A 24,434-nucleotide genomic window follows, 5' to 3' on the forward strand; every position below is an offset into this window, starting at 1 on the left:
AGAAATAATTAATGCATTGAACAATTTTATTTTTCTGTTTTGTTTTTAATTTTAGGATGTAGATCAGAAAGCCGTGATTCTCCACATTCGGTATTTACTTCGAAAAAACAGAGATTATATCGATACATACTCTGTTCTTAGTGCCAAGGTTCCAATTGTAAAATTCTGCCATGTATCATCTGGACTTAAAGGAGATATAAGCCTGTATAATTTATTGGTATAATATTTTATTTACTAAAATTTGAATAAGTATTTTAAGTGTATCTTAAAAAGTAGAAATATTTTAACCTTCTAATGTTCAGTTATGCAAATTAAGCTCCAAAAATTTTTAAAAGTTATGAATTAAAGCAGCAAAACAAATTTCAGCATTCATGAATAATATGAAAAAATCTACTGGTGCAATTAGTATAAGGAAATGTAAAATCCTTCTTAATCAATGCACAAAAACTCACGTTGTTCTAACAACACAAGTTGTTAGAATGCACATTTTCTGTATTCACGTGCAAATCATGAATATCTTAACATTAAGATGAGCAGTAGAGGGAAGATTGATTAAATCTTTGGTAGTACTGAATTGGGAAGATTTGCCATGTGTTATCTCTCATCAGAAATTTTGCCATGTGTCATCTTGACTTAAAAGACAATTTTGCCATGTGTCATCTTGACTTAAAAGTCAAGATGACACATGGCAAAATTTCTGATGAGAGATAACACATGGCAAATCTTCCCAATTCAGTACTACCAAAAATTTAATCAATCTTGACTTAAAAGTCAAGATGACCCCTCCAGGGGCTCACATCTGGTGAGTATGGGCTTGGCACACCCAGGGTCCTGAGCTGGATATCATCATTCTTCTCTTTCTTGGTGATTTCCTTCTACATCTCTCTCTCTCTCTCTCTTTCTCTTTCTCTCTCTCTCTCTCTCTCTCTCTCTCTGGGTCCTAGGGTAAATTAACTTTTTTTTGGCTGGTGCAGTATAAGCCTCAGGCTTCCTTGCACCATATGGCTAATAATAATAATAATAATAATGACACATGGCAAATCAGTATAAATTTAATACAGAATAATTGGTATATTTAATACAGTAATATAAATTATATTTTGTTAAAATAGTAATATATTTTGAACAAAATAATATATAAATTTTTTGTTCTACATTAAAATGCCTGACTCAGTTCTTCGTTCCATAACTGCAGACTTAAATTTTATTTGGGTTTGATTTTTATTGTAAATTATAATTCTGACTAAGTTGTTTATTCGAATTTGTTATACTAATAGGTTTTAAATCTTTCACTTCTATTTTGGAAGTTGATTATAACACAGTGCACAGTTGATACACTTATAACATAGCACTAAGTCAGAAGGATAATTCTGACTTAGGATGCTGTCAAGGTCATGGTAAGTCTAAAACAAGGGAAGATATATATTTTTTTCCCCACCCAGTGAGGAAGTACATTATTGCTGCACATGACCACATGCATCAATAAGAACAGAATGTTCTCTTGTTTTCTGTAAGAAAATAAACATTTTCTCATTGAAAAGCGATATTCTTATAAATGCTGAGATAGTATAAATCATTTGGCAGTGCATTATCATTTTCAAATTTAAATCTTTTTTGTAGGCAAGTTTGTTTCTTGGTGTCATTAAAGATAAAGAAATAGATGATGCAATAGATATTTTGCAGCTCAATTTTTAGTTTTAGTAATTATTTTTATTTTTGGTTCTGTCATTATATGAACCTATCAGATGCTATTATGGAAAAATAAAGAGTTGATGTATACTGGTCTGTGGTTAGGGAACTGACAAGTGTATAAGGACGCTTGAAATATAATAAATTTTCCAAAGTCAGGCTTGGCATTTTAACAATTCTACATAGCACTGCTGAATGTGAGAGGAGATTCGGGTCTTATCTTTCTGGTGAAGGTGAGAAATGATCTTGACAGCCAAGTCTAGACAGCAGGTCCATTGTTATAAACAAACTTTAACTTAACATTTCTGATGAGAACAAAGTCAGCAACAGTATATTTCTTGAAGCAATCACAACCATTTGGTTGTTTAACAAACGCTACCGGCCACAAGCATGTTCAACCGGTTCTATCGAACAGGGCCCGGTGCTCAAAGTCTAAATAATAATATCATCTGCATCTTTTCTGCATTTCTATCAGTGAGCCTACCGCCATCTTAATGTCTAGTTACCTTTATGTACATTATCATCGCTCCAAGAGCGCAAGCACTCTTAGAGTGGCGATAAACCAATTTTGACTTGAAAATTGCTAGAAGTAGAACATATACTTCATTCTCAATGTGTACATTTTGTTGATATCGTACACAGGACGTTATTTAAATATGTAATTTTTATGTTATACTCACTTTCAATAATATCTGTATAAGTTTTAATTTACAGAGTTAAGAAAGTAACAAACAGGGCCCTGCGAATTTTGGGGCTAACTCTGTTAACAGACAATACAAACAGAAATTCCCAGAGAAAAATCTTAAGGGCACTGAATGTTTGAAAGTATACTGTACAGGTAAACAATCCAATGGCTGTATTTTAATATAAAATGTATATCTTGTCAGGGGCCTGTTTTTTTAGAACCTATAGTGCTTAGTAACTTGCATCGCTGTGAAGATGAACAATGCTTGTTGATGTTAGACTTCGAGTTTCTGTAGACTTTTTTTTTTTTTTTTTTTTTTGCAATTTTTGGGAAACATGTGTGAAGGAAAGTTGTTCCAGAGAACAGAAATAGAAGGGATAAATGAAGAGGAATAGTTTGGAGTTGGACGGTGAATGGATGCCGACTAGTTGCAACCTGTATCTAAACTAGTCTGGGAGCAGTCAGGGGAATTACAGATACCAATTCAGAAGTGCTCGTGGAAGTATCTATTGAAAAGGCATGTAGGAAAATTGAATGTCTGTGAGACAGAGAGTGGAGAGACTTTGTAAGAGATGGGTCATTAGTTAATTTGACTACCATCCTTTGAGTGGAGTTGAAGGTTGAGAGAGGTTTTGAGGGCACCATCCTAGATGTTAGAACAGTATTCCAATAGTGCAGATTTCAGATTTGTACAAAGTGAGTAGTTATTTAGAAGAAAAGTAATGACAATAGTGAAAGCAAAAACAAAGATTTTTTTATGCAGAAGAGCAGTATTTGTGATGTGCTTATTTTAATTTGAGAGATAAGAAGTCAGGATAATCCCCAGTAGAGATGCATGATTTGTCTAGTAATCTGGGTGTCATCAAAGATGAGCACAGAAGCAGTAGACTCGAATTCTTTTTTTTTTTTTTTTTTAAATGGAACATGAATGAGTTTTAGAAGGAGTGAAGGTAACTAAATTTCTTTGCCCCATTGGAAATTAGCATTTAACGAGTTCATGATGCATTCAAGAAGTTGAGGCTGTTTGTGCAGAGAAACGTTTCTCGAATTAGAAGTTGGAATACATTTGTGATGTTATCATCAAAACTGTGGATAGGATTTGCAGTCAGTTGAAAAAGATCATTGATATATAAGAGGAAAAGAGTGGTGAAGTTGTGCCTTCAACTTCACCACAATAGTGTTGAAATTGAAGGCAGATTCATCTTCCATCAGCAGCAGCGAGCAGTCAGAAAGAAAAGTGGACACCTAATTGCAAAAAATGGTTGGCAATGCATTAGATGGGATCTTGTTTAGAAGCCTTTATGCCACATATGATCAAAAGTCTTAAAAATGTCAAGAGCATCTGCTTGAGTTTCATCAAACTTTTCTAATGATTTTATTCAAAGATACATAACATTAGCCAATATATCACTTCACCAGACAAAATTTCAAAAAAATAGAATTCAATGTAGTATATTTTATCATTAAGGCCAAAGTGTGAATTTTAACTCTCCTGTTTTCTGAAAGTCAAGGATTAGCACTGTTTGTGTAGTTAGGAAGATAGACTGAACTCCCAGTAACATCAGTATACAGGCAGTTACAATGGTCTGGAAGTAGGTGATGACATCTATCCGTGTTTTTCTCCCCTCACTCTGTTTCTAGCCCTGCTTGTACTGCATGGAAAATCAAGAAGCTAGTGGAGCATGGAAAGTTTTTATGAACTACCAGAGACTGTACCCTGCATTTAGGAACAAAAAGTTTTTACCAACAGCTCCACTTGGGCTGTTGGTAAAAATTAGTGAACTCATCATGCCACTTTTTTTTTATTATTTTTTTTTATTACAAGCAAGAGTGTATTTCAACTTGCAGAAAGCTCACTGGTGGGTGCCATGACTGAATTACCATATTCTGCTTACTGTATATAAAGGTTGAAAATTAATTACTAAATACCATTACAAAAATTTCATCTCCATTTTTCTCAAATCTATACAATATCTGTTTAATCCTGATGTAAACTGGAATGCAAGGACCTAAAAACCAGGAAATTCAAAAACTGGCAACCTTTGTACTTCATGTTGTACTGTCAGTGGAATGATGCAAGGAAGCAAGCTTATACATAATCAGCAAACAAAAATCTCTACCCACCTGCTCATCCCTTATTTAAAAAAAAACCATGATTTTTACCACCACTAATGTATCTGTTTGTAGTCAGTTTTTATGTCTATATGTGCAGTTTATCTGTGTATCTATTGCATATTGTTTGTTTCTGCTGTGTTTTGCTTAGCACTATTATTAAAATGTATAGGCAGAATCAAAATAAGTGTCTGAATCACCCAGCCAATTTCAGATAAGTATGTGAATGGTTTACAACAAAAACTGAGAGAGAAAAAAATGTACAATATTACTAAACCTTCTTATTCTTTGCTTTGGTAGCAAGATTGGTGATCAGGACAAAACTTGGGCCTCACATATATGCTGCATTACCTGCACTAAAAATCTGAGGATGTGGCTAACTGTGAATATTAAAAGTATGCCTTTTGCTGTTTCTACTGTGGTAAAGAACCTTGCAACCACATTGACAGTGTGTGGTAAGAACCTTGCAACCACATTGACAATTGCTATTTCTGCATGGCAGAAATATCACAGATGTCCAGAAAAAGTCTGCAGACACCAGATCCTCCAAAATTTTGGGATAGAGAATGCAATGATGAATGCAGCAAGGATTCTTGGGTTCAGACTCTGCTGGACATCCGCTCCAATAGATTTGGACTACCAACCAGAAAATTATAACACACCACACTTAATTGAGCAAGAAGAGTTGAATAACTTGGTTTGTGATTTAAACTTAAACTAAAAAGCAAGAAGAACTCCTTAGTTCTAGGTTACAACAGTGAAAGTTACTTGAAGCAGGAACTAAAATTACAGTGTGTTGAAAATGTCACAATGTGTTTTCAAATATTTCATTATGGAAGATGCTATGTGTTTCTGTAAAGGTATGTAGTGGTCTTCTGAATGAACTGGGCATTGAACACAATCTTAGTGAATGGCATATACTTATTGATGCCCCAAAATTAAGTTTACAAACAGTTTTGCTGCACAATGGAAATGCATTCCCATCAGTTCCTTTGCTTCTTGCTTCTTTGCTTCTGGCTTGAAAGAAACATATGGTAGTATGTCCAAGATCCCGAGTGCAGTAAAGCACAATAACTGCTTGATATGTCAGAGCTTGAAGAACAGGACCCTTGAAGGACTTAAATTTCGGGACCCATTAAGCTCTCAGCTGCCCACACCAATGCCAGAGCTTGCACTTGATCATCAGGCAACACAGCGGCAACCTTCAGGGCAAAATGCATTGGTCCCACAGGAACTAGTTATTGTCGGTGACTCTATTGTCAGGGAGACAGTAAATATATTGTGCAAAAGAGGGCAAAAGTTGATGATGTTGTAGAGCTGATATCATCTTTTAAGGGCACAACGGGTGATATTGTTGTACACGTTGGCACTAATGACATTAAGAATAGATCTACGGACTTAACAAGTACAGGTCAGTGTTGAAAAAGAGTCGCGAGTTAGGGTTAAATTTGAAAGTGTCTGCAATTCTGACCAAGCATGATAGGAGGGAGTATATGATGAGAGCCTGGTCAATCAATTCTACCCTGGAGAGATTGTGCAAGGCTAACTGGGTAGAAATTTTCTCAGCGTGGTCTGTGCTTGTTAACAGGAGAGATATTGTTTCTACAGGGATGGAATACACTTAAATATAAAGGGTGCAGAAATATTTGGTGATGCTTTTGAGGCAGTGTTAGGTGGGTCAGAAAATTACTAGCTTGAGGGGATTCGCAGACTAATAGATTAATGGTAGCCACCGACAGAGGTGAAAGTGATTCCTGCACTGCTTTATTGGAATGAGCAGCAGCAGTCTGGGAAGTGAGGTTCTTGGGATTTCAATGGCTCCTGGAAGTCATCATGGAACAAGTAAAAACATGGGTTGTGTTAGGATAACTAAGAGTAAGGATACATGTGTATATACTTGCATGTACACCAATGCTAGGAGTACAGTAAATAAATTTGATGAATTCGAAGTGCTAGTCAAGACATCAAAAGCAGAATTGTTGGGATATCAGAGACGTTGTACACCGATGCTAGGAGTTCAATTCTATCAAAATGCTAGTGTTGGGGTGAATCAGATTGGTCCACTTGACATCAACGGTTCAATTGTTGATGTCAAGTTTGCATTTACATTCATTCATGAGGAGTTCTATAGGGATCAACGATCACCAGTATGGATTCTGTCAGTGTCGATCCACTGGTGATATTCTGGCTTATGTTACCCATTTATGGACTAATTCAATGGAAAGGTTCGATGAAACACAAGTAGTTGCTCTTGACATCTCAAAGGCTTTTGATCGTGTTTAGCATAAAGGTCTTCTAAACAAGCTTCCATCTTATGGTTCGCCAACTGTTTTTAGTAATTGGTTATCCAGTTTTCTCTCTGATCGCTCACTGAGGGTGATGGTAGATGGCTCTCTGTCTTCTAACTAATGCCGGTGTCCCCCAAGGTTCAGTTCTTTCCCCCACTCTTTTCCTCTTGTATATCAATGACCTTCTTCCATTGACTGGAAATCCTATCCATAGTTTTGCCAATGAAAGCACATTGCATTCAACTTTCCATTTTGAGAAATCTTGTCCTGGTCAATCAGCTTCAACTTCTCGAAAATCTGCTACCAATTCCTTAAATGCCGATCTTCAGGTAATTCTTCAGTGGGGCAAAGACAACTTAGTTGATTTCAACCCTTCTAAAATTCAGTCTTGTCTTATATCTCGCCAAAAGGATTCTTCTGCTCCTATGCTTATCTTTAGTGACACTCCGATTTCTATGCAAAAAGATATATCTCTTTTGGGGATTACCCTGACTTCTAATCTCTCTTGGCACAAGCACATTACAAATATTGCTACTTCTGCATCTAAAAAACTTGGTTTTCTCTTTCGCTCTCGCCGTTACTTTTCTTCCTAACAGCTGCTCACTCTGTAAAAATCACAAATCCGCCCTGCCATGGAATATTGTTCCCACATCTGGGGTGGTGCCTCCAAAACCTCTCTCAGGCTTCTTGATTCCATTCAGAAGAGAGCAGTTAGGTTAATTAATGATTCATCTCTAACAGAGTCTCTCCACTCGCTTTCTCATAGACGTACTGTTTCTGCTTTATGCCTCTTCTACAGATACTTCCACGGGCACTGTTCTTCTGAATTGGCTTCTATAATTCCCGCTCTCTCTTTCAAAACAGTCCAAACACGTGCTGCCACCAGCCAACATCCATTTACTGTCCAACTTCAAACCCCCAGAACCAACTTTTCATCTTCCTCAATTATTCATTCAACTGCCGTTTTCTGGAACAACCTTCCTTCATACGTATTTCCTGAAAATTACAATCTACAGAAGTTCAAGTTCAATGTCAACAAATATCTTCTTTCGTCTTCTCAACCTCCAACCCAAGCACGGTACCAAGTACTATAGGTTCTAATACCTCTCATGTTTTTGGTTCACATAGAAAAAAAAAAGGGAAGTGGGGGCCAGAAGCTTGTCAAACCAGGCAGGGAGCTGAATGATTTTGTAATAACTGAGATCAGAGTGGAGGAGAAATTGTTGAAATTGAACATAAGAAAGGCACCTGGGTTGGATTGAATCTGTCCAGTTATATTAAAGGAAACAGCAAAGGAAGTAAGCAAACCCTTAGCCATAAATATGAAAGCTTCCTTTGGACACAGGGGAGGTCCCCATGGACTGGAGATGTGCAAATGTGTCCCCAATTCATAAAGGGGGATCAAAGGGTGATACGGGTAATTACAGACCTGTTAGTCTAACTTCTGTTCCAGGGAAAATAATGGAGTCGCTAGTTAAGGAAGCAGTGCAGGATCATCCAGACAAGACTTCAGTTATAGTTCAGACATAGCATGGGTTTGTTAAGTGGAAGTCTTGTCTGACAAATTTCATTGGATACTATGATGTGGTCACAGAGGAACTGGAGGCAAAGTTCTGATGGGATGGGATTCTTCCTCTTGCTCGGATTACTCACCTGAGGGGACATAAATTCAAATTGAGGCAAGAAATTGTAGAATAGATGTGCGGAAATTCCTTTAGCCAGCGGGTTGTTTATAGTTGTAACAAACTTCCATCTGTTAAAGTGGAAGTCAGCAACATAAGTAAGTTCAAGGTGGAACTAAAGAAACATTTGGAATGAATGGATGGATGAAATGGGAAGGTTTTTTTTTTTTTTTTTTTTTTTGGCTGATGCTATATAAGCTTTCTTTCTTGCATCATATGCCTCTACTAATGCTAATGTTGGTGGTGATTTTTAGGTAAATACATTACTCAGTTTATGGAGCAGTTTCACAAAATACTACTATTTTTTCATGTCATGCAACAGAAAAACATTATTTATATTTTGCCGCGATGGTAAAAGAAAGAAGATTTAAGGAGTTGGTGGTGTATTCAAATGGGAAAATAAAAGAAGAATTTTGACCAGGGGAAGTGATATAAAATTGTTCTACCTTTGCATATAAAGCTTGGATTAATAATAAAAAAAAAATTTGTTAAGGTTCTGGATAAATAAGAAATTGGATTCTAATATATATTTAACAGGTGCAAAACTTGAGAGAAGAAATTTTGATTGTGCCTCAAAGGTGATGTATTTGAAACAAACTTACAGATTATTGAACAGCTGGGTGTGTATGGGTTTCTTGGAAGGAAGAAAAAAAAGGCTCAGGGGTGCTCTTGCGAAGAAAGGCTTAAGTTTTGCAAATTACAGTGTCTGGAGACTAGGCACCAGCGAGGTGATCTGATAGAGGTGTATAAGGCCTTGAATGGTTTGAGCATGCTCAATGCTGATGGGATTCTTCCTCTCGCTCAGAATAATCACCTGAGAGGGCATAAATTCAAATTGAGGAAGGCCTTGAATGGTTTGAGCATGCTCAATGCTGATGGGATTCTTCCTCTCACTCAGAATAATCACCTGAGAGGGCATAAATTCAAATTGAGGAAAGACAGATGTAGGATAGACGTGCGGAAATTTGCCTTTAGCCAGCAGGTGGTTGGTTGGTGGAACAGACTTCCATCCCTTGTCGTGGAAGTTGATAGCCTAAATAAGTTTAAGGCTCAGCTGGACAGGTATTTTGAACGAACAGAGGGGTGAAGTGGAAGTGGTTTTTTTTTTTTTTTTTTTTGGCTGATGCTGCATAAGCTTGCTTTCTTGCATCAAATGCCTCTACTAATGCTAAAATGCTAATGCCAAAACAGAAATCATGCCTCAGACCAGAGCAGCAAAGCAACGGAATCAAAGAAGTGGGAGTGCTGTGGCTCAGGGGAGAAGTCAAGAGGACAGTTCTCCTATGAATCATGGCCTTACAAAATGTGCTGTTTGTGCGATGTTTATGGACTCTCTGGAATGGGACATGATACTGCCAAGGGCAGGGGGGGGATGTTTTTGTGTGTCTGTTCAGTGCAAGGAGTATAAGGAAATTAGGTGTGGGCTTGGTATTCTGATGAGCATTTATTGAAGAACAGGGTGAATGCCCCTGAAGGAATTAAAATAGGGTCCATTAAGCTCTCAGCTGCCCAACTCAATGCTAGGGGGCCCTCACTTTTGTATCAGACAACACAATGTCAGTCCCCAAAGCAGAATGCACTGGTCCTGCAAAAAGAGGGAGTCATTGTAGGTGACTCTATTGTCAGCGAAACAGGAAATATACTGTGCAAAAAGGATAGGTGGAATAGGACTAGGGTGTGTCTCTCAGAGGCAAAAGTTGATAATACTGTAGATCAGATATCTTTTAAGGAAACATAAGGTAATATTGTTGTACACATTGGCACTAATGGTATTAAGATTAGGAGATCTAAGGCTTACTTAATAAGTACAAGGCATAGTTAGGAAAAATTCATGAGTCATGATTAAATTAAGTGTCTGCAATCCTGCACAGACATGATAGGAGGGAGTACATATTGAGAGCCTTAATCAGTTTGGTACTGGAGAGACACTGCAAGGCTCGTGGGGTAGAATTTTTCTCAGTGTGGTCTGTGCTCGTTAACAGGAGAGACTGTTTTTACAAGGATGGGATACACTTAAACCGAAGGTACACAAGAATGTTAGGGATCATAAAACTGATAGCTTGAGGGAGGGGGGGATACACAAATTAACAATAATCACAGGTAGAGGTGAAAATGATTCTTGCACTGCTTCTATTGGAACATGTAGCAGCCTGGAAAGCAAGATACTGGGAATCTCAAGGCATGCTGTGGGTCGTGATGGACAAGGAAATACATGGGTTGTGTTAGGGTAACTAAAATTTAGAACAAGTTTATGTATACTTGCATGTACACCACTGCTAGGAAATAAACTTGATGGGAAACTAATAGGAAATAAACTTGATGAATTTGAAGCCGGTTAACACATCAAATGCAGACATTGTGAGGATATTAGAGACATGGTGTCACTCAAACATAAGGGATGCAGAATTTAAATATGGGGAATACAAAGTGTACAGCAAGGGCATAGTGAGGGTGTTGGGGGAGAATTGAGTTCAGCCGGAAACTTTCAGTATGGGGGAGTCTATTTGTGGGTTTGGATAAGTTGTGCTGGCAATAGGGGTAGAAGGTGGCCTAAAATTTAATGGAAATGGAAGGGTTGTATTGGGGGATAAAATAAGAACTGTTGTGAATTGGGAAAGGGAAGTGGTTTAGAAAGCTGTGGGGTGTATGATGAATCTGTTCATAAACGTTTTATAGCCTGAAAGTTTGTGGTGGGAGGGGGGAAGTTACTTAAACATATACTCTTCTATCGGTTTAACAAGGGGAGCAAAGGAATAAGAAAGTGCATAATTTTGCATCTAGTGGTCATAAATACAGAAAGAACAGACAGGATGGGAAGGGTGGGTGAGTTTGTTCTAATTTGAGAAGCACATGAAATCTAAGGCAGTGCATTCAGTTGACATGGGGTGGCCAGTGCAATGTTGAATCAGTCTGGTGTGATGTAAACTGGTCTGCAATTAAGTGACAAATGAGGTTGGACAAGCCAACCTCATATTGGCTTGTCCAACCTCAAGGCAGATTGTGAAAACTCTTTGGCAAAGGATTCAAAAGAAAAACAGTGAAGACTTCTTTACGTCTGTGAACACTAGAAGCTAGGAGATTAATCACATTGGTCCACTTGATATTGATGGTTTAATTGTTGATGATCCTGCCTAGTTTGCTGACAAGCTGAATAGGTATTTGGCATTTACAACATTCACACATGAGGAATTCTTTAAAGAAAGTGGATATCAGAAATTTATTAAACACTAACAGGAAGCTAAATGATTTTGTAATAATGGGAAGGAAAGTGGAAGAGAGATTGTTGGAGTTAAACATAAAAAATGGACTTAGGGTGGATGGGATCTATCCAGTTATATTAAGGGAGGCAGCAGAGGAAGTAAGCAAACTCTTAGCTATAACTATGAGTACATCTTTGGATTCAGGGGACGTACCTATGGAATGGAGATTTAGGGATGTATCTCCGGTTCACAAAGGGTAATATGAATAATTACAGACTTCTTACCTTAACCTTTGTTCGAGGAAAAATAATGGTGTCTCTGGTTAAAGAAGTAATGCAGAACTATTAAGAGTAGGAGACCGGCAGAATTACTTAACAAGTACAGGTCACTGTTGAACAAAAGCCGAGAATTAAGGTTGAATTTGAGAGTGTCTGCAATTCTGCCCAGACACGATAGGAGGGAGTATATGATGAGAGCCTTGTCGATCAATTCGGCCCTGGAAAGATTGTGCAAGGCTCAAGGGGTAGAATTTTTTTCAGCCTGGACTGTACTTGTTAACAGGAGAGATTGCTTCTACAGGGATGGGATACACTTAAATAGAAAGGGTGCAAGAATATTTGCTGATGCTATCGAGGCAGTGTTAGGTGGGTCGGAAAACTGCTAGCTTGGGGGGAGACAAAGACCAATAGATTGACAGTAGCCACTGGCAGAGGTGAAAGAGATTCTTGCACTGCTTCTATTAGAATGAGCAGAAGCCTGAAAAACAAGATGCATGATATTTCAGAGACTGCTGGGAGCCATTGCAGTACAAGTAAACACATGGGTTGTGTTAGGGTAGCTAAGAAAAAGAACAGGTGCATGTATACTTGCGTGTACACCAATGCTAGGAGTTTAGTAAATAAATTTGATGAATTTGAGGTATTGCTCAAAACATCAAAGGCAGATATTGTTGGGATATCAGAGACATGGTCACACAGATATAAGGGATGCAGAACTGGAATTTGGGGAGTACAATGTCTACAGAAAGGATAGACAGGATAGGAAGGGGGGGAAGGGTTATGCTATTAGTTAAGAAACATATAAAAACCAAGGAAGTGAAGCCAGTCGACATCACTGGACAGTGCAGTGTTGAGTCAGTTTGGTGTGACATAAGCATTGGGAGATCAAAATTGAGAGTAGGAGTGTGCTATAGGCCTAATGACTCTGATGAGTATAATAAGAAACTGTACAGGGAAATAGAGTGGGCCAGTAAATCAGAGAGTCTTATAATGGGAGATTTTAATTTCCCAGATATTGACTGGAATTTGGGGGCTGGTCACTCACACACTAGCAGGGCTTTTGTGGATTTATTGGATGATTGTTTTCTACATCAGCATGTTCGGGAGGCAACTAGAGGGAGTAATACTCTTGATTTGATTATCAGCAGTGATTCTTCATGCATTAAGAATCTGCAGATAAATGAACCACTAGGTGGCAGTGATCACAGTGTGCTGAAGTGGGATTTACTCAAAGAGGTAACTACCATTAGGGGTAAAGGGAAGGGTTATTGCTTCCGTAAAGGCGACTACGGTGGACTGAGACAGTATTTAAATTCTATACCGTGGGACCAACTGATGATGTTACCAACAGCAAATTCAAAATGGGAAGCATTCAAAGAACTTATCTTGGAAGCTACTAGGCTTTACATACCAACTAAGAAATATTGTTCAAGGTTTAGGCCAAAATGGATGTCAGATGAACTAATGAGGCATATGGCAGAGAAGAAAAATGCATGGGATACTTACAAATTAACACATGACACAGAAGCCTATGATAGATACAAGTTGATATGCAACTAAGTTACAAAGGAGGTTAGGCAGGGGAAGGCAGATTACGAGAAATCCTTGGCAAGGGATGCAAAGAAAAACAGCAAAGAGTTCTTTATTTATGTAAACTCTAGAAGGAAGGGGATGAATCAGATTGGTCCACTTGATATTGATGGGTCAACTGTTGATGATCCTGCTCAGGTAGCTAACAAACTAAATGAATATTTTGCATCGACATTCACACATGAGGAGTTATTCAGCGAGGGGAATGCAAGAGGGGTATTCAACTCTAGCAGTAAGCTACAGAATCTTGAAATAACTGGGAGTAAAGTGGAGCAGAAACTGTTGAAGACAAACACAAGAAATGCACCCTGGGTGGATGGGATCTATCCAGTTATATTAAAGGAGGCAGAAAAGGAAGTAAGCAAACCCTTAGCCATAATTATGAGAGCTTCCTTGGACTCACGGGAGGTACCCAAAGACTGGAAATGTGCAAATGTGACCCCAATTCACAAAGGAGGATCAAAGGCTGACACAAGTAATTATAGACCTGTGAGCTTAACTTCTGTTCCAGGAAAATTAATGGAGGCACTGGTTAAAGAAGCACTGCAGGATCATTTAGACAAGACTTCAGTTATAGCTCGGACACAGCATGGTTTTGTTAAGGGGAAGTCTTGCCTGACCAATTTGATTGGATACTATGATGCAGTCACAAAAGAACTGGATGCAGGGAATAGCTTTGATATTATATACTTGGATCTTAGAAAGGCTTTTGATACTGTTGCACATGGAAGACTGCTACACAAATTGGAGCAGTGTGACATTGGAGGCAAATTGCTGCTATGGATAAAGGGGTGGTTGAGGGGGAGAAGACAGAGAGTGGTAATCAATGGACACTGCTCATCGTGGACTAATGTTATTAGTGGAGTCCCTCAGGGCTCAGTGTTGGGTCCATTATTGTTTTCTGTATTTATAAATGATATTGATGATGGTATATCAAGCTTAATGTCCAAGTTTGCAGACGATACAAAGGTCAGCAGGGTTGTCAAGGATACTACTGACACTATGCTGCTGCAACAGAATCTGGAAAGGTTGAGCAGATGTGCTGAGAGGTGGCAAATGAAGTTTAACATTGACAAATGTAAAGTACTACACATGGGAAACAGCAACCCCAGAGCAATGTATCAACTCTGTGGTACTACACTAACAGTGGCAGAGAATGAAAGGGACTTGGGGGTGGTTGTGCAGGCATATATGAAGTTCTCTGAGCAGTGCAGACAGATGCAAGAGTAGCTTATGGAGTATTGTCAATGATATACAGGAATTTTTCCAGCAGGGATAAGGAGGTGATTATTCCCTTGTATAAGGCAGTGGTCAGGCCACACCTAAAGTACTGTATACAGGTCTGGAGGCCTCATTTCAAGAAGGATGTAGAGCAGCTGGAACGAGTACAGAGAAGATCAACAAGATTAGTGAATGAAACAAAGGGGCGCTCTTACAAAGAAAGGCTTAAGTTTTGCAAATTACAGTGTCTGGAAACTAGGCACCAGCGAGGTGATCTGATAGAGGTGTATAAAGCCTTGAATGGTTTGAGCATGCTCAATGCTGATGGGATTCTTCCTCTTGCTCAGAATATTCACCTGAGAGGGCATAAATTCAAATTGAGGAAAGACAGATGTAGGATAGACGTGTGGAAATTTGCCTTTAGCCAGCGGGTGGTTGGTTGGTGGAACAGACTTCCATCCCTTGTGGAAGTTGATAGCCTAAATAAGTTTAAGGCTCAGCTGGATAGGTATTTTGAACGAACAGAGGGGTGAAGTAGAAGTGGTTTTTTTCTTTTTTTTTGGCTGATGCTGCATAAGCTTGCTTTCTTGCATCAAATGCCTCTACTAATGCTAATCAAGACAGGAATGCAATTATACTACAGTTGCAGCATGAATTTGTTAAGGAGCAGTGACCAGTCTGATTGGACACTATGATGCCATAACAAAGCAACTGGATGAAAAAACATTTTTTTTATTGTATACTTGGATTTCAGAAAAGCCTTTGATATTTTTCACATAAAAGACTGTTATACAAATTGGATTAGTGGAGCATTATGCGCAAGTTATTTTTTTGGATAAAGGGATGTTTAAGCACAAGAAGACAGTAGTTATTAATGGACATTGCCCTTCGTGAACTAATATTGTTAATGGAGTCCCCACCGAGTTAAGTGCTGGGACTATTGTTGTTGTCTATATTTATTTAATGATATTGATGAAGGCATTAAGCGTATCTTGCTTAATGCCTAAGTTTTCAGATGAAAAGTTGGCATGGTTGTTAATTACCATAATCAGGGTAAGTTACTGCAGTAAGAAAAAAAAAAAATTCAGCAAATGGGGTGAGGAATGGCAGTTGAAGTTTAACATTGACAAATGCAAGGTACTGCGTATGGGTAGCAGTAATCCCAGATTACCATGCCAACTGTGGTACTACACTCAGGGTAGTGGAAAATGAAAAGACCCTGGGGGTAATAGTTGGATCTGAGCAGTGGAGACATGCATCAAGACAGCTCATGGGGTTTTGTCACTGATCTACAGGAACTTTGCTAGTGGTATCTTTAATTCAAGTATTTTAAAATGAAGATTCACTTTTAAGACAGCGTATTTATTATTAGCATTAGTAGAGGCATATGATGCAAGAAAGGAAGCTTATGCAGCATCAGCCAAAAAAAAAAAAAAAAAAAAATATATATCACACATACATTTTCTCTAAAAAATTTTCTAGTTCCTCCTTAAATTTATTTAAGCTATCAACTTCCACAGTGACAGGTGGAAGTTTGTAGTAGTAGTGGCATGTGATGCAAGAAAGCAAGTGTATGAGCTTATACAGCATCAGCCAAAAAAAAAAAAAAATCACACCATTGCCTCCAAATGCCTGTCCAGTTCCTCCTTAAATTTATTCAACCTATCAACTTCCACAACGACAGATGGAAGTTTGTTCCAGCAATTAACCACCCGCTGGCTAAAGGCAAATTTCCACACATCTATTCTACATCTGTCTTTTCTTAATTTGAATTTATGCCTCCTTAGGTTCGTAATCTGAACAAGTGGAAGGATCCCATCAGAATTCAGCATGCTCAACCCATTCAAGGCCTTATATACCTCAATCAGATCACCGCGCAGGTGCCTAGTCTCCAGCCACTGCAATTTGCAGAACTTAAGCCTCTCTTGGTAAGAGGATCCCTTCATTCCCCTCACCAATCTTGTTGCCCTTCTCTGTACACGCTCAAGTAAATCTACATCCTTCCTAAAATGAGGCCTCCAGACCTGTACGCAGTACTCAAGGCGTGGCCTGACCATTGCCTTATACAGAGGGATAATCACCTCCTTTTCCCTGCTAGCAAAATTCCTATATATCATTGACAAAGCCCCATGACCTGCCCTGGCAGCCTGTCTGCATTGCTCAGAAAACTTCATATCTGACTGCACAATTACTCCCAGGTCTTTTTCATTTTCTACCACCTTAAGTGTAGTACCACACAGTTGGTACGTTTCTCTGGGGTTACTTCTACCCATTTGCAGTACTTTGCATTTGTCAAGATTAAATTTAAGTTGCCACTTCTTAGCCCATCTGCCCAAATTATCTAAATCCTGTTGCAGTAGCACACTGCCATTACTGTCATTAACAACCCTGCCAACCTTTGTATCATCTGCAAACTTCGACACTATGCCTGATATACCTTTATCAATATCATTGCTAAATATACAAAACAACAGTGGACCTAACACCGAACCCTGTGGGACTCCACTAATAACATTAGTCCACGAAGTGCAGCACCCATTGATTACCACCCTCTGTCTTCTCCCACTTAACCATCCATTGTTCCAGAAATCAACTACCAGATGGCTAAAGGGAAATTTCCACATATTCTACAATTGTCTTTCCTCAATTTGAGTTTATGCTCCCTCTGGTTTGTAATCTGAGCAAGAGGAAGAATGCCATAACATTTCACACATCCATTCACTCTAAATGTTTGTCCAGTTTCTCCTTGGATTTATTTAAGCTACCAACTTCCACAAAGACAAATGTAAGTTTGTTCCAGCAATCAACTACCCAATGGCTAAAGGCAAGGTTCCACACATTCTACAACTGTTTTTCCTCAATTTGAGGAAAGTCTTCCTCTTACTCTGAGTAAGAGGAAGAATGCCATCAGCATTGAACCTGTTCAAGCCATTCAAGGTATTATACACCTCAATCAGATTACTGCACAGGTGCCTAGTCTCCAGACACTGCAATTTGCAGAACTTAAACCTTTCTTGGTAAGAGTACCCCCATTGTTTCCCTCGTCAGTCTTGTTGTCCTTCTCTGTACTCATTCTAGTAACTCTACATCCTTCCCAAAGCAAGGTTTCCAGACTCAGATTATTGTATGAGAGAGAGAATTTTTGTACTTTGTGGAATCAGTGAATCAATTTCCTTTAAACCCTGTAATTTTCCTCCAGAGGTATGAAAGGGTTTTTTTTTTTTTGGTTTTTTTTTGTCAGTCATCATAATTAGTCCTGATTTTCTATTAAATTTATTCAGTAAAACATCCTACTTCCTCAACACTACTGGAAGTTGATTACAACAATCAGTAATTCTCTGGCTTAAGGAAAATCATCTTTGATCATCTTTATTGCTGTAAATTTATGTCTGCACCCCCACCCACATAATTGCACACATGTTTGAGAGACTTGCAGAAAGGTAATGATGCCATCAACATCTTTTCCAATTCTTCCAGTTGACTTCTACTCATCTAGTCTTCATGGTGTGCACCCTTATTATATATGCATTAATTTTTACTTTTAATCCTCTATTATTATTGCTCTTAAAACAGTTAATGTTTTGGTCTATTTATAAACATCACTGCTCTCTACAACAAAAATTAAAAATAATTAGGATTTTCATTAATTGCTAATTGTCATTGGTTATTATTATGGTCTGCAGGGGTGTAGCTACTGTATAGCAAAAGTAGGTAAAGCCTAGGGGCTCTACTTAACCAGAGCCCATAAACAGATGCAAGTAGGGGCCACCGCTGCTGCCGCCACTACTATGCTAAGGCCCATAGACAGATGCAACATGTAATGAAAATATTTTTCTCACTGAGCCCTTCAACAATGTAATACATCTAGAAATAAGAAAGGAATTCTTCTTATATCTTATTGCCAAAACGTAACAAACCCAAGCGACAGAAGTCTTTATTTTGCTTTTACAAATCCAACTTTGTATAGTGATCAGACATCTGTTCGGTTACTGTATGTGCATGCGTCATATCGTATGGTGTTCAGGATTCCCCAACTTGACAAGAGAACTGGGGGGATAAACCCCACGTATATGAACATTTAGCCATATACGGTGGTCAAAATTTGTTAGTTGATTAATTTCAATTCTTGTTTGTTCAAGTTCAAGTCATTATCAAAACAGCAATTGACATACAAAAATGTACTTGTTTATTATTGCTATTTGTATTTAAAATATAAAGTTTAAAATTAAATTAATGAAATTTTTAGTAAAAAATGGATGAAAAAAAAAAGGGAAAGAGTGGAGCCCAAAAAAGAAGAATGAAGAAAGCAAAAGAACAAGCAGTCAATAAATTACCTAAATTCACTGGAAATTAGTGTTGAATGCACTGCACCACTTATTCCCTCAAGTGATCTTGGAGAATACATGGACATCAACATTTCCGATGAAACAAAAAGAAACGTTATGAGTTTGTCACCTCAGAGACCTAAAGGACCATTTCCAAGGGATCCTGATCAACAAAATAGAAGTTTTAGTGATATGTATTACTATTCTACTTCACTGTATGGTCCAGTTCCTCGTTTGTGGCTGTTTTCATCATAGTCTGGAATGCCACTGATTTTTAATCAGTGGCGTTCCAGACTACGAGATTGGAAAAATCTGTTTTTTCGAAATAAAAACTCGGTGTTTCTCAACGTTGTATCGAGGCATGTGCTATACAGGAAATGTGGCAAAATAATGGAACGATTGATAAAGATCTTGAGGAACAAGTAAGATACAGATCCTCATTTTGGAAAATGATACTAGAATGGTTATTTCGCACTAAAAACAGTTATCATGTTGACTAAAAATTCTTTAGCATTTCACGGTCATCAGGAAGGATTTTCGGAAGATAACAACGGCAATTTTTTATCGCAAGTCCATTTACTTTCCTACTATGATGACATAATGAAACAAATTATTAATAAGCCATCTAGTTCAGTGACTTATTTAAGCTGCAGTATCCAAAATGAATTAATAGAATGTTTAGGTACCAAATTAACAAAATAATTAACACTCAATTAATTCAGCACCATTCTATTCATCAATTTTAGATACTACTCAAGATCTCACAAAAAAAGGTCAATTATGCGTTATTGTACGACATGTTCATGTTCACATAATTCGCAATGAAAATGAAAAATCCATAGGTTTTGAAATTTGTGAAATGTTTTTAAGATTCTATGACATGAATGATCATTCAGCAGAAATGATGATGGATAATATAATGAAAATATTACACAAACTGAATGTTCCCATTGAAAAATGTTATGGTCAGGGATATGATGGGGCTAATGCCGTGAGTGGGTTTATAATGGTGTGCAGTCATGCATTAAAAGGATCCAATCAAATGCAGAGTACATTCATTGTGCAAGTCACAATTTAAATATAGTTATTAATGATAGCGTAAATTGTTGTAATAACGTTTCATAATTTTTCGACATTCTTCAAAATTTATATAATTTTTTTGGAACTAGTACAAAAAGATGGGATCTTCTTTCTAAATTTACTGGGGAATCTAAAGTTACATTAAAAAAACTCAACCCTACTCACTGGTCTGGTAGATTACAGTCTATAACAGCTGTGAAACTTTGTTTTGTGGATATTATAAAAGCTTTGACAGAAATGAATCTTAAATCAATTAAAAAAGCAGACTGAGATGAAGTGTGTGTAGGATAGTGAAGCAAATGATGACATTTGATTTTATTTTCATTTGTATATTTTTGAATAACATGTGTGAAATTAATTATGCTTCAAAAACTCCACAGAAGCATGATATAGAGTATAGACCTTGATAAATGTACTTTATTGGATTGAGCCAGTAAAAATTTACAAAACATTCGAAATTCATATGAACAAATTAAATAGGAATCTGAGCAAATTGCCAAGGAGTTCGGGGTAGATCCCAAATTTTAAGACAAAAGACAACATGGAACTAAAAGACAGTACAGTACAATGAATTAGCTTCAGATTTTTTTGTTTGATAATAGAGATCAGTTTCTTAAAATCAATGTTTATTACTATGTTTTAGACAAAATTATAATTAGATAGTATGAATCAGAGCTGTACTACTCGATATGTTCTACGTTGATAATAATATTAGTAAAATAATAAGAGGAGTTTACCTCAATATAGTGCGTAGAACACTTCCGTATGATACCCTCCAGAAATAAAAAAAAAAAAAAAAAAAAAAAAACGAAAAAATTGACAACTTACCGGTATATTAGAGTAAAATATAAATAAATTTATATTTTACTCTAATATATATTTATATTAATATATATTAGAGTAAAATATATTACTCTAAAATATATTACTCTAAAATGTATTAGTCTAAAATATATTTATAATTTACTCTAATGTACCAGTAAGTTGTTGATTTTTTTCGTTTTTTCCGTTTTAATTTCTGGAGGGTATCATACGGAAGTGTTCTACGCGCTATATTGAGGTAAACTCCTCTTATTATTTTACTAATACAAAATTATAATACAAATTAAAAATCATTTCAAAAGTATGAAGTTAGTAAAAATTTATTTTGCAATACTAGAACTGAAAAAAATAACATGTCAAATGCTGATATGTTAAGTGAGTGTGAAAATCTCATAAAAAAGTATTCATCTGTACTCTCTCCCCAACTGCCAATTCAATATTGTAATTTAATTACACTTATTAAACAAGATTTATCAGCAGACAATGTCTATCAGACAATTTTTTTATTTGTTAATTTGAAAATATAGTGCCCTAGAAAGTGACTTTTCAGAAATTTTTACTTTATTTATGTTATTTTTTACCCTACCCATGTCAGCTGCCTCTGCCGAAAGATCATTTAGTAAATTACAAATAATAAAAGATTATAAAAGAAATGCCATTGGTCAAAGTAGAGTGTGCAATCTTGCAATGTTGCTAAGCATTAAATATGCCAGTAAAATGGATTTAAAAGATATTATTAATGATTTTGCAAATTTAAAAGTGCAAATTTTTTCAAATTTTTACTCTTGTGAAAAGTAACATTTTAACTTTTTTCTTAAATTTATTAGTTATAGTATAATTTGTTATGTTTGTTAAATTGTATTTAACAAGTAGTATCATATTGTAATATTAATTTTCATGTTTTTGATGTTTGCAAAATTATAAAGAAATCGTAAATAAAATACATATTTATGTTATTAAAATTATTCAACATTTTTTTTATATTATACCTAATTAAAATTTATTTTAATAAAAACAAGGGGCCCAAAATGATTTCTTGCCTAAGGGCCCAAAAAACTTAACTACACCACTGATGGTCCGTATACAGTTTTTATATTCTGCCATCATAACATGCTAATCCATACTGTGAGATTTTAGATTCTTGTTAGTTGAGAAGACAAAATAATAAAATAATTTTTTCCAACACTGGTAGGCTGTGCACAATACAAGACTGATAGAGACATACAGTGCTATTGATCACAGAATGCATATCCTTGGTTATACAATTAAAATTTTTGTTAAGGTAAGTTTTTATAATTGCATTATTGAAATAATTTGATTATTCCATTTTTAAACATTCAGGGGCTTCAAAATTCAGTTTTTTGCTTGGTGAATTAATTTAACTCATTAAATGCTATGCCATCTAACTGAAACAAATAATTATTTCAGTCTGTTTTTTTTTTTTATTTTATAGCTATCAAAATAAATGCTTAACTGTGTGAATGTTAATTTGCTGTAATATCTGAGTTTGGTAGATGAAGAAAGTGTTGCTCTATCAAAATGTTTGGTTTCACGATTACTTCAATTTCATTTTGTCTATATCGGAGTCCATTTGTGTACTCTTGCAGTTCAGAGTTGGTCATTATTTTGCTACCCTAGATAATTTGTAATTATTTCAGTTTTAGGATTTTTCATGCAATAAGTAAATATAATACTGTATGTCTTTACATTTCTATTTAAGTGTAATCGTATAATGTTTTGAGTATTTTAAGTATACAGGCAAGCCCCGTATAACACAGTACTTCTATAGCATGGTTTTGCTCTAGCACAATTGCTAAATTGCAGCAATCCTCGCAACACGGTGACGCTGCTGGACTTCCAGACTAGCATCACTGGGATCCAACGCCCACAGCCCAGGTTCCAGGCTTACATCAATGGAATCCGGCGTGTTTGCCGTGTGCTGCGACCCATGGAAATTCGGAAAGGGGGATCCTGGTGGTTGAGGGGCCCAGCTCCAATACACCACTTTGGCCCCTGCTTCGACAAGACGGGTGGTCCTGGAAGGCCCGGCTAGGATCAATCGGCTAGTAGGCTCGCCTGCAAGGGTCAACCGTGTCAATGCCACGCCCCTACCCTCATGGTCCGAGGGACAGGATTCAGGCTGGCGGTGGTGCGGGTATAGTGTCTGGGTAGCCCTAGCGTCCCACTCCCGAGCGCATTTATTGCATGCCGGGATATGGGCTTCCCTTTGGGCTCCGTGGTGGGTGGGGAGCCCGGGCACTGAACCGTATAAAAAACTTCATGAATCCTGATAAACTTACTTCTTCAGGGGCCCCAACCCGGTCACTATCAGAAAACATTGACACAGATACAGATAGCAGTATTGCTAAAAAGAGGCAGCGAACCGAAGTACCATCAGGGCCAGTCCCACGGTTCTTAATCATGCATTCTACCAATGAGACACCGATTGGTAAAATGTCGCCCTTTTTTATTCAAGAAGGGTTAGATGGGTTAGCAGGTTCTCCCAAATCAGTTAAGAGGCTCCGTTCTGGAGACCTCTTAATTGAAACTAAAAATGACAGGCAATCTGAACATCCACTCCGAACAACATCAATCGGAGGAATACCCATAACAGTGACACCACATAGAACACTCAATTCATCGAAAGGTGTCATTTTGGAGTGGGACCTTCTCGACGTAACCGAGGAGGAAATCTGCTCCGAATTAAAACCCCAGGGAGTTATTGCCGTCAAGAGAATTACTGCGCGAAGGGATGGAAAAATTGTGAAAACCAGGAGCGTTATCCTGACGTTTAACTCTCCTAAACCTCCTGACAAGATTAAAGCTGGATACATCAACTGTTCAGTGCGTCCATACGTTCCGAACCCTTTACTGTGTTTTAAATGCCAGAAGTGTGGACATTCTCAAATGGCCTACCGTGGAGTCCTTGCATGCGCTCGATGCGGTGCAAAGGACCACGAAACAACAGCATGTTCAGCCGCAAAACCCTCCTGTATTAACTGTGAAGGCGAACACCCGGTCTACTCACGAGCATGCCAGAGGTGGAAAGAAGAAAAAGAAATTCAACGGCTGAAGGCAGAGCTAAATATATCATACCAGGAGGCAAGGAAATCGGTCAAACCCCTGAATATCAACTAACCTACCTACGCCCAAAAGGTAGCAGGGAGATGTTCCGTCGGAACTCAGATGGACATGACCATTCCTCCAAAGGATTCTTTCACTCCCATTGCGCGGTATCTCTTAAGTTCTCAAAAACCTGCACAAAAGGACCAATCAGCTGCCACTCCTATATCGGTACCTCCTAATGCTCCACAAGTAACAAAGATAATTATGAAAGAAAAGAATAAGAAAGGGGAAGTGCCCCCTAGTATCCAAGAAAAGATGGATGTCGAGCAGAAGGAGGTACCCGAAGATTCATTCTTGGAACTCTTTGCGGAGGAGGAAATGGACACGGGACAGCGT

General features: G+C 37.5%; 1 protein-coding gene across 3 annotated transcripts in view; it reads left to right on the forward strand.

The window, feature by feature from the left end:
* The window catches only part of LOC150091666 (terminal uridylyltransferase 4-like), a 604,054-nt gene that overhangs the window by 425,300 nt on the left and 154,320 nt on the right, over positions 1 to 24,434 (forward strand). For all 3 annotated transcript variants that reach the window (XM_090376273.1, XM_090376276.1, XM_090376282.1), the window contains 2 exons: positions 56 to 217; positions 22,165 to 22,254. In XM_090376273.1, coding sequence (XP_090232399.1) covers positions 56 to 217; positions 22,165 to 22,254 — 252 coding nt within the window. The remainder of the gene's footprint in view (positions 1 to 55; positions 218 to 22,164; positions 22,255 to 24,434) is intronic.

Source organism: Mastigoproctus giganteus, chromosome 1, assembly GCF_048544385.1.
Source record: "Mastigoproctus giganteus isolate SK-2022 chromosome 1, ASM4854438v1, whole genome shotgun sequence".
NCBI classification, from domain to species: Eukaryota; Metazoa; Arthropoda; class Arachnida; order Uropygi; family Thelyphonidae; genus Mastigoproctus; species Mastigoproctus giganteus.